This window comes from Misgurnus anguillicaudatus, chromosome 8 (genome assembly GCF_027580225.2).
Source record: "Misgurnus anguillicaudatus chromosome 8, ASM2758022v2, whole genome shotgun sequence".
Lineage (NCBI taxonomy): Eukaryota > Metazoa > Chordata > Actinopteri > Cypriniformes > Cobitidae > Misgurnus > Misgurnus anguillicaudatus.
The window spans coordinates 36836565-36847981 of record NC_073344.2 but is presented as its reverse complement, the minus strand read 5'-3'; the positions used below and the strand labels follow the sequence as shown (position 1 = coordinate 36847981).

Below are 11417 nucleotides of genomic sequence, written 5' to 3'. Positions count from 1 at the left end.
AAGAAAACCAACACAGCATGTCTAAAGAGACTGCTTTGGTTTAATGGGGATTTAAAATAAAAGTTTGCGTACTATGTACCCTTTAAAGTATGAACTCCAGCTGGTATGGATGCCACTGTGGTCCATGTATAATTCTTCACAGTTTTTTCCAAGTACTAAAACATTATATCATAAAGCTTCTCTTCATATCAGTTTAACTAACTTTTGGTTTTACAAAAAATAACTTGATCAAGACCCTACAACCAAAAACAAATAAGCAAACACAGAGTCATGATCATAGCAGTTTTAATTCACACATTTCGAATAAAACAAATAGAATTTCTCTTACACATTGTCTACACACGCACACACCCACATCCAAGCACTTAAGTAACAAAAGTAAACATGTCAATACATAAAAATACCTTGAACAAGAGGACCATAACATTTTATAATAAACTGTTTTTGTTGACTCGATACATTCAGTGAATACAAGTATAAAAAGGTACGAGACGACCCTCGGTGTGCATGGATATCATCTGTCAGTATGCCTGTTGGTAAAAGCAGCATTATCTGGTACGACGGCAAATCTAGCCAAACACCTTAATTCGATATCATTATTAAACGTTAACTGTTCACTTTAAAATTCCAACTGCTCAAACATGATTTTATTATATTGGTTAAGTGAGATAATATTTTTCAGATGTGGATATTAAAGAGGCTTTCGTGTAAGCCACTTTGGTAAAAAAGCACCTGCAAAAACATACAAGTAAATGAAACGTAGACGTGAGGATAAAGGCGTCAAAACTATTTCTCTTTAAAAGCCATGACGAGTAACTGACTATAGCTTAACACCATTTATTTCCCACAAATGCTATCGCTAAACGCCTCACAGGAGCACATCAAACACTCAGAATCGAAGTTTAACACCCTCATGTAACTGTATTGTAATGTGAATTAGCCAAAAACAGGGAAGGAAATGCTACTTTTGTAACTTTTAGGAGTAAAATATGCATTTTTTTTACTAAGCATAACTGTTTCTTGAATTAGAAGAATACACTGGTTATAAAGGTGTAACATACAGTAGCTTTTATGGCAGGCACTTACACCTACAGCAAGACCCCATAGTATGACCGCTACTAAAAGCACATGAACACTTATCTGCCAAAACAGTGAGCTTTTTAATCATAACACGGGACGAATAGTGATACGACCATGACATCTGCCCTCGTATGTTTGCCACTGACAAACCTGACCAGTTCTCTCTAAACAATGACCACATTTTCACCAAACATTTGCACTCATCAATAAAACTATCTGTGCAGACTGCTACTCTATAAATATATTAAATATGCATTTAAGGATACAAGTGATATTAATGGCTAAAATCCATCTATTTATCGGTTTGCTTTAGAAAAAAGCAACTATTTTAAGCTGACGAGAAAGTTATTGCTTGACGTGCTTTTTTGTGTGGGGGTGGTTGAGGAACTCAGACAGACAGAATGAAACAAAAATCATCTGCAACGTGTTCCCTGAATACTGTGGCTATATAGAAGATCATTGGAAATATTGGTTCTGCCTGCAATTCAGGCCTGGTCCATAGAGGGTGCCGGTGTACTATGGTGCGGCTGGAAGTCCGTTGGGATCCCACAGTGGTTGAACAGTGGGGGGAGAAGGTGCTTGGCTTGGGTGGGGCAGAGAAGCTCTGATGTTGGTGATGCACTCTGAGTCTGACTGCTCTGAGGCAATGCAGAGAGGGACAAACTGGGGTGGCAGGGGGCTGAGGATACGGGGGTCAGGGGCGTTGAGAGCGCCGTAGACATGAGCAGTCTGTCTGAGGCAATAAGGCTGTGAAACTGGGCGGAGTCACTGAGGGGAAGTGTGAGAACGCCCCAGGAGCCACGAGAGATGTCTTCGTCCTTGTCAAGTGGCAGATCACTTAGATCTGCTTTGGAGTTATCCATCTTAGACAGGAGGTGAGATTGCCTCTGTGGGTATGTGCTGTCTGTGAGGTGACCCACGGAGGATGGGGGAGTGAGAGGGGGTTGTGGCGACGGAGGTGATGGGGGGAAAGCATCTTCCGAAGTGGGGAGCAGACTGGCATCCAGCTCCAAGTTGGAAAGCGTGTCAGCAGATAGCCGTGCCGTGAGTAGATCCACAACTCCTCCTGACATGTTACGACAATCCACCCCTTCTACAGGACCAAGCTCAGCCATTCCACTGAGACATGCGAGGGATTCTGGGTATGAGCCCATGGCCTGGAGAACACGAACGAGTTCCTCTGCTTCTTCAGAGGTGGGCAACAGCTCACTGTTCTTTCCTATACAACAACCAAATGTGAATTACGGAATAAAAAAGGCTGGTTTCTGATGATTTCATATCTGACAGCCCACATCTTAGTGTTTGTTGCGTAAGCAAAAACCAAGTGAATATTAAACAACAGGCATTTATGGCTGACTAGAAAGGCAAAGAGTAAAAATGAACACTACAAGATGAGAAATGAATACCTTCAAAAAGATCAAAGTCCTGAAGGTCATCCGGGAGTCGAGGTAGAACATCTGAGAAATCCTCCTGATTCAACTCCAGGTCATGTGGAATGTCACTAATGTCGTTGATGTCATCAGGAAATTCATCCGCACTCAGATCAGGAGTTAAAGGGCTCCTGCGTACAACAAAGATGATAAGCGCACACATACAGATACATGCAGATACACTTATGTCACACAGACTCAACTCTCACCTTATGCCAGATGGCTGAGTGGGCAGGCACAAGATGGACGGCATGCCCAAGTTGCCCTGGGGTAGCGCGGGGGGAATGGGTTTCTGGGGACGCCGTGATACTGCCTTCTTGCTCTTCTTTTTATGTTTCTTACTGAGAGGTGGAGGCTTCGGTTTCTTCAGTGGCCTGTGCCTCTGAATCTGCTGGTGGTGGTGGTATGTTCTGCGACTGATGTCACCTCGAAGGAAATTGTCCTGCACAAAAATCCATTCATGCATAATTGGTTACACATCTAGCACTCTTTCTCCACCAGCATTTTTATGATTTTACAAACGTTTAATGCCTTCCAGAAATTGTCCTTCTTTAAATATATAAACATACAATACATCCAATGAAAGAACAAAGCCACTGCTTTCAAACAAACACAACAGGTTTTATCCTATAATCATTTTTTCTCTTTTTATCACCTCTCAAATATGGGTAGTTTTCTTCAAAAATACCAAATTTTGAGCAAAAAGCTGATATAATTGCATTTTTGAAAATAACTTTTGTTAGAGATCAGATTCAGAACGATGTTCAAAACATACAAAGTTTTTACTGTTTTTGGATCAGTGGATCATTCAGTGTTTTAGAAGTTGGGTAAGACAGTGGTTTTCAAACTGGGGGCCTCGAGATGGTGCCAGGGGGCCCCCAGTTTTATGACATTTTATGAAATACATTAATTTATTATGAATTCTGTGTAATTAAACCTAAAAAAATAAGGCTACTAACCAAAAGCACAACTTTTTTGTATAAATTAATGTTTTTTTTTTATTAAAATGTTTTAGAACAGTTTTTTGTCACAAATTTTCTTTGGGGGGCCGCGAAGGAATGCACCGTACCCAAGGGGGGCCGTAAGCTGAAAAAGTTTGGGAACCACTGGGGTAAGAGGCCACCTAGTAGATAATAATGGAACTATTGATTGACGTAAAAACTTGTCATTGGCAGAGAAGCGGGAAGCGTTTTCTCTTAATTGACGAGTAGGGGTATGAAGGTAAATCAGTATCAAAACTTAAGAGCTTGTACATTTTAATTTTAGAACTTGGAAAATAAATATTTGTACTTGTACAATAATATTTATACTCTCAGTCCTGATAAAAAAACTTGCAAAATCAAAATCTAAAGTTGAAGGCTCTCTAAGCGAATCTGTGAGACATTAGTTATTGTTGACGTTTGAAACTGTTTTCAAACAGACGGAGCGTAGCTAACTCCTCCCCCTCCCTTCCGTGCTTTCATGAACGCGCCCAACCCCCACCCCCAAATCCTTTTTGTCGTTTATTGGCTGGAAAACTTTGTTTTGTGATGCTAGGTTTGGCCACTATGTTGATATTCCCGTTTGTGAAGCCTGGGCTGTCTACAGAGATCGCGTTTTTTACAGTTTGATCAGCGGACAGGCAGCAAGCAGATAGTGAGGAGATGTTTGCTGTATGTAACAAAAAATGTTTTATGGTCTAAAACGCTTCAATTCGCTTAGAGCGCCTTTAAATGTTGAGATTTGCACTCGTGGACAGTAATCACAAAATTGTGTTGTGTATTTAAAGTTGCAGACAAAAGTCACAAATGTGTAAACACAAACACAAATAGGCACATACAACCTCCCAAATCTGTCACTGCACTTTCAAATATTAGCTTTTTGACTTTTGATACACTTTTTGCGATATTCCAATTACTGATTATGTCACTTAGCAGAAGAGCCACATCCCCATTGTGGTGGGTAAAATAATATGATTTCATTAATATATTTTATCATTGAGGACTTTTAAAGTGTGTAAAAATCTTTTCTCCTGAACTCAATCTCGTCTCGTTTCATGGAGTAAGTGTCTCGTCACACCCCTATTGGCGGGAAAAGAGTTAACTACCGAGTTTTGTACGTGATGAAACAATCAACCTATCTTACCATTTTCTTAGCGTGTTCGTCACAAAGTGGTGTCTGGTGTGTGATGTCAAAGACGGGGATGGAGCACTGAGCTCCATCTGCGAAGCGAGCTGTACAGCTTGAGAACAGCTGCTGAGATCGGTTCTGTAGGATATCTACAGAGTTTGGTTAAGAATACAACATGGGGGTGCACAGACAGTCTAGAACTTAAACCGGATAATCGCCTTCATAAAAAACATAAGCAATTCATGATAGGATATGTTGAAAGCAGTGCCTGGAGAACGGTAAGGCTGGATTTCTGCATTCTTCGCCTTTTAAGACAGCCAAACACAAACCTGAGTTTGCCACTCCAGGTGCTACCGCAGTGCTGTGAAATCAAAACCCATAAGAACCTTTAGGAGAAATACTACAGTATCATACAAAACACTCATTCTGAGTGCTCAATGTCATGTTATTTTAAGTCCCGTGTTTGTGTTTTACCTGGAGGGCGTGGAGGTCTCTTTATTTTGTTCCTGAATAAGCTGTGCGGTGTGGTGAGGTTCCTCTCTTGCTGCCTGCAGCAGGGCTTTTCGAAGGGCATGCTGGGATTTCCTTTCCCTCCTGAAGTCCTTCTGCTGCCTCCAGAGGTGCTTGTGTTTTTGTCTCAGGTATGAGCAGAAGTCTGCCAGACGTTCAGTGCGGGGACTGCTGGCACTGTGAGACAGTGGACAGACACATTTTTTGTCTTAACATCACTTCGAAAGTTCATTAAAGCAGCCATTTTGTACATATTTGTCCATGTTTGCACATAAAATGTTAGCAAAGGTTTCTTACACTAAAAATAGTTATTATAAATGTTTAGTTGACCCTTTATTTCCCTCCCTCTAATCCTTTGCTATGTTTTAGCACTATTTGTCAATAATAACAACTAGTTGACGGGACATTATCTTGCTTATTACATGATCATGCGCAGTGTTGGGGGTAACGCGTTACATGTACCGCTCATTACGTAATAATATTACTTTTCTAGTAACGAGTAAAGTGACGCATTACTTTATAAATGTACTCATTAGTATTTTAGTTACTTTTATAAAAAAAAAATTATGCAAGTTACTTTTTCGTTTAATTCATTTGATTTTAAAAAAATATAATGTACTGATTTAAATTAAACGTAGTCACATCAAATCACGAACTCTATACGTGTGCGCCTGAGTGGGAACAGTTTTGAGTCAGAAACCGAGATGGCTGGCCAGAGCTTGACATTTTTGCGATGGAAATATGCCGTTTCTGAATGCAGAACTTCTCAGTCATAAAAAACACCTGCAAGGCCTGAAAGAGATCAAGCCTCAGCCAAGTAAGAAAAAGTAATGCAAAAGTAACGTAAGCATTACTTTCCGTGAAAGTAACTAAGTAACACAATTAGTTACTTTTTGGGGAAGTAACTTAATATTGTAATGCATTACTTTTAAAAGTAACTTTTCCCAACACTGATCACGCGTATTAGGGATGCACCAAATATTTATCAAAAATAATTTTCAGTGTTCGATTGAATAAGTGAAAGGAGCGCAAATTTTACGGAACAATAACGTTTTTGATCATCACGTTCAAATATCAACCAGCATAGATCGAGAGGTGCGCAACGCTTTATAAATGCAGCAAGCAACGTTGGCAATATGGAAGCATTTTCGGATGAATTGTTTCGGTTATCAAACATTCAGCGTATCCTTAATCACGTCCCAATCGTGGCCTAATGGAAGGGCAGTCGTGGCCTAATGGATGGGCACAAAATGGAGGGGCAGTCGTGGCCTAATGGATGGGCACAAAATGGAGGGGCAGTCTTGACTCGTGGCCTAATGGAGGGCCCCTATATGGAGGGGCAGTCATGGCCTAAAGTGTAATTTATAGTCGTATGTAGGTTCTACGTTTTAGGTTATGCATAGGTTGTGCGTAGCTCTGCGTAGCCTGATGCACACCGTGCCAACATTTTAAGGCGGAATGCTGTGATTGGTCCACTAGAACCCCTCCCATCAGGTAAAAAAATGTCTTCATAGGCATTTCCGTTTACGACCATAAGAACAAAGATAGGCCAAATTGAGTAGTGATTTAACCCAAACTGCAACAAAAGTCGCTGTCTATTTACCTCCATCACTGCTCGTCTTCTCAAATCTTACAAGCTGCTGCTTCTTTATTTGAGGGTTTACTGGCCAAGCTGCTTTTTTGGCTGTTGCACTGCTACTATGGGTTACACGTGTGGATACTGCCTACTAGCGGTCTGCATGTGTAATTGCACGTCGATGCAAATATATGAAAACCGACCCGTAGCCTATGCACAACTATATTGAGCCCCTAAAGCTCAGAGTATAGTCTGTTTTTTAAGTCTACCCGAACGTACGTGCACGGTCAAATGCACAGCCTTGGAAAGTATAGTTTATTTGACTCGAACGTGCACACAGACGTTCGACGCATGCGTATTGTGACAAAATGCTGTTTTATATAATGGCTTAACCCTTGTCTCTCTTGTAATTGCCGCCTTTTGTGACTTGATATCAGCGCTATCTGGTTAACTATGGCAACTAAGTGGACAAACCAGGAAGTGGCGGTACTACAGCTCCTAACACAGCTGTTGAGCCTTGCACCGAATTCATTATGATGGCACAAAATAATGGGATCAAACGTACAGGTAAAAAAAACATTATATCATTACCTGATCCATGAACATGATTAGCGAATTCCTTACATCTCTCAATGGTGAAACCAACATCTCACATCATTCCAATCTCCTTCATAACATCATTAAGCTTCGCCTTTGTTATTTTTAGTGTGTAATAGTGACCTTTAGTGGTGAAAATCTACATATTGTGGCTTTAAACCATAAGGCTGATTGTTACACTGTAACTAAATTGCTATGCAAAATTAACTTACTTAGTATTTAATAATGCAGTTAGTTGGCAATTACATAAAAATATGTGTGTCTGACATGTTTTTTTGTGAATTAGCATTTTCTGCTTTTTTTCTGCCAACTCTGAGCATTTATATAATGCTTTCTGAGCTTGACTGTTAGAGTGATGGTTGGCCATACCTCTTCTCAAAGTGTTTCTCTTGTAGTCTCTGGCACTGATATGACACTAGTTTTCCCAAGTCTCCATCCTCCTCTTCACTTTCTTCTGACCAGTCAAGGCCTAGAACGCAAGCTATGTGTTCGTGATGGAACCTAATGCTGAAGTTACTCTTAAATGTCAATCATAGCAAAAGTCACAATTACCTACCTAAATGAGAGTTCAGATCTTGGTATTGCCTCTTGTGCTGGTCCATCACTTTATGCAACTGCCTCAATCGTGGAGCTTGTCTCATGGCAACCAAATTCGTTGTTATTAAATGTCTATCCACGTCATCTCGGCTCGAAGCTCCATGGAGGACCTTTTTGCCAAATTCATGATTGAGGTTCAGATTAACTTTGTGATCGACTGAAGCTTTTTCTGTGGAGCCCTGCTGGCTGGCCTGAAGAGGTGATGAAGTCTTGAATAATGACCCTGGCTGGAGTGTGGGGGTTTGCGGAGTTGGTGCGCATGGGGAGGAGGGAGTTAAAGGTTTTTCTGTGGTTCTTCCAGTTTGTGGAGGAATGAGGCAAGGACGTGCATGGGTGGAGGAAAGAGAAGACAATCCCGGATGTTTCTGGAGGGCTGGATCCACACTGTGATCTTGCCGTTTCTGACTCACAGCTTGGCTTTCCTGGGGCTTCTTTAAAAACGTTTCACTTACTTTAAGCATTTTATCTGGCCTATAAAAGGCAAATGGATCTGATGGGAGCAGACAAGCCAGGGAAGGTGGTGGGGATAAATGCTCAAGCCCGTTGTGAGTCTTCAGAGCCAAAGATGGAACAGTGATATTTAGGGCCAAAGACTCTATGGTATCTTGCTTCTTCTTTCGCTCCTTTTTGGGGAGGACACCCATAACTTGCAGGTGACTGTTACAATACCTAAACAAAACACAAAGTATGGGGGTTCTCACATACAATTAACCAAAGTATTCTTTAAATATGCACACGTGTTTTTCTCTAAACTTACTTGCGGTCTTGAGCCTTCGGTATTGGGTTGGTGCATCGCTGGCTGTTGTACTTGGCTACATATTCGCACTGCCTAAAGGGGGCACTCCGGTCTTCAAGCACATGGCGGATGCAGAAAGCGTAACCATTTAGCCTGCGTTGCTTGCACAACTTTGGACTATATGAACACAGAGGCTTGTGGTCCACCTCCGAGTAGTGGATGTGTTTGCCTTCATACATCCCAGGGCTGGAACTCTCCGGAACATCAGCTAATAAATAAAATGATACAATAATGATTTACGATCCAAAGTATTTTCAGCTTCTTTTTTTAGGGAAAATTAAGCCCAGAGTATAGTCTGTTTTTTAAGTGTACGCAAACGTACGCGCAAAGTCGAACGCACAGCCTTTATGTGACTTGTACGTATACACAGGATCAACGCATGCGCATTTGCGACAAAAAAGTGCATCTCCTGGGCTACATACTACATTTTCCTGTATGCAAATACGCGACCTATGCGTACAATGTACGCAGGGGTTTCAAAAATCCGACGGTGCATGGAAATTGTGTTATGCACACTGTACGCGAACCCTCATGTGCGTCCAAACGATGGACCATACTTCGGCCTTTAGCAATCGAATATCGGTGTCGGCACAGACATTTTGTTGCAGTGCATCCCTACTAAAAATGCAATCCCTGGAATTATATAGACAAACTAATACAAATTCAATGCTAGTCTAACTATTCTTGTACATCTATTTGATCAGAATTACTTTCATTTTAATATTCATATCTCCATTCTCAATTACAAGCATGTCCCGTCCCGCAAATCTTCTTAACTGGCCTGTATAGTTTTCATTTAAAGGGAAGTTAAATTGATTTTTTCTACTCTTGCATTATCACTTTTTCCTTTCGCGTTTCTAGCACTCATCAGGATCTATATTTATACATAATTCACAAACATCCAAATAGCTACACTAAAACCGTGAATTTTGTAATGACATCCATGTTCATCCCCAAGTCAAGTGACCTAATTTAAAGCAGCTTTTTAATAATTGTCGACACCACCTCAAACAATCTGAACACTCTTATTTCAGAGGACTTATCCAAGCCTGTAACGTGCAGGGTGCTCAGCATAAACAGCACAGATCATTAAATATTAAAGTGACAGGCAAAAAGAAAAGTAGCCTCTGTTTCAAACAATCAATGGCACTTGAGAAAAACAGCTTTTGTAAGCAGAGCTTTTAGCCGGTGTAGCACTAAATCATAATACGGTGGCTCATAAAAGTGCTCGGGCAGAGTACAATTCGTTTGACATGCAAAGCAACTTTGAAAACGCAAGGGGACGGTGGACAACCCGCCTACCGTCTATCATGTACTTGGGCAGAACTATCAGTTACTTTTGAGGCAAGGATTGAGCAAGTTGGGTGTAGCGCCTGTAGTAAACATTGAATTATTTTGCAACGGAAAATACGATTAAAAAAGTAGCAGCTGTGGAAACGACCAAAGGATGCGTTTCTTTATTCCGTTACAAATATTTGGAACGCATTTTGCTACTTTTTAACGTTCGGCGAAAACATATTTAAGTGCGTGACACTTAAGCGCGAGACGCTCAAGGAAAAATACCTGTCAAACAAAAATACGCGTTATAGAATATTTCAAAGTTTTTTGTTTTATACCATGTGTTTATTTCAAAATAATTTTTCAAAGACAACTTATATCAGTTCCATATAGGATGTAAAAGAATCCTTTATTTCTGCGCAATTCGTAGTTACCGTTGGCCTGCGAAACCTCCTGAATCCCCGGAGTTGGGTACAGTGACACCCGTCTTGCCGTGCCTGATAAGCGGCTTCCGTCTTCGCTCGAGTTCGGTGCTTCCCGGAAGCCGCGCAGCGCCCGATCGCTGCGGCCTGCGCTAAACAAGCTACGCAGATCTTTTCATACGCTCGACGGCTATTGCTCTCAACGGGGATATCCCGCCTATACGCTCCAACTTTACGCTAGCGGATTATGTGTTTTAACGCGTGCGTATAATTTTACACGAAACCTACTATTATATCTTTGTCGGTTATTGAAATCAAACTAGCCGTACACAAGGAGAACGGGGTGTTGGTTTTGTCATCGGATGCGAGGCTTCTTAGAGCACAACTACAGGCACTGCGGGGACATGACAACAGCCGACAGTGCAACAACAACCTCTGCAACCATTTTGGAAATCAACTTTGTGTGTTCATTGTCGGCTTTTGAACGGGTGACAGAGCTTGCAAATACAAAATGCAGAAAGAGCAGTTCAGTGTCGAGTGGAATGAGTGTTTAGATCAATGTAAAGTTTTATTTAAACAGCGATCATTGATTTTTAAGTTTGAGGGATCTCCCCCAAAGTCTTCCGACAGCCTCCTCTCACGCGCCTCATCCATGCCTGGAATGACATCACGAACAGTAAAAAACACACACTTGCAAGAATAAAATTCTTGGGAATCATAATTTCCCTATATTAAATGTTATTTACACGACAAGCTTTGTAATATAAACCAAATCATACAGGTTAGCAGGTGTTAGTGTGTACAGATATCTCAAAGTGTTTTTGAGGTTGCCCCCTATCATAAGTGATGTCAGCATGGCCCTAAACTACACGGATGCCAAAAAAAGGTGTTAAACCATTTGAACCTCCTAATTTATTACTTTGTTGTAAAATCTGATTTAAGATTTAAAATCTGTAGATATGAATGAATAAGTTATTTTCCTTAACAATCACAAACACATTTTTAAGCACAGTTAAAACAAG

General features: G+C 40.9%; 1 protein-coding gene across 4 annotated transcripts; it reads right to left on the bottom strand.

Annotated features, from left to right (window-relative positions):
- Nucleotides 1-268: 268 nt before the first annotated feature.
- Nucleotides 269-11384, bottom strand: ino80db (INO80 complex subunit Db). 4 transcript variants are annotated; one of them, XM_055213883.2, is made up of 10 exons: nt 10408-11384; nt 8657-8903; nt 7859-8568; nt 7672-7783; nt 5094-5306; nt 4874-4980; nt 4635-4768; nt 2720-2952; nt 2487-2641; nt 269-2299 (listed from the first exon to the last, which is right to left on the bottom strand). In XM_055213883.2, exons 2-10 carry the CDS (start codon nt 8872-8874, stop codon nt 1566-1568), a joined length of 2616 nt encoding a protein of 871 aa, XP_055069858.2. In that variant the 5' UTR covers nt 8875-8903; nt 10408-11384; the 3' UTR covers nt 269-1565. The 4 variants fall into 4 exon arrangements, with proteins under 4 accessions (XP_055069858.2, XP_055069861.2, XP_055069859.2 ...); XM_055213886.2 differs by having other exon boundaries at nt 7672-7771; XM_055213884.2 differs by having other exon boundaries at nt 10684-11384.
- Between the last annotated feature and the right edge of the window lie 33 nt (nt 11385-11417).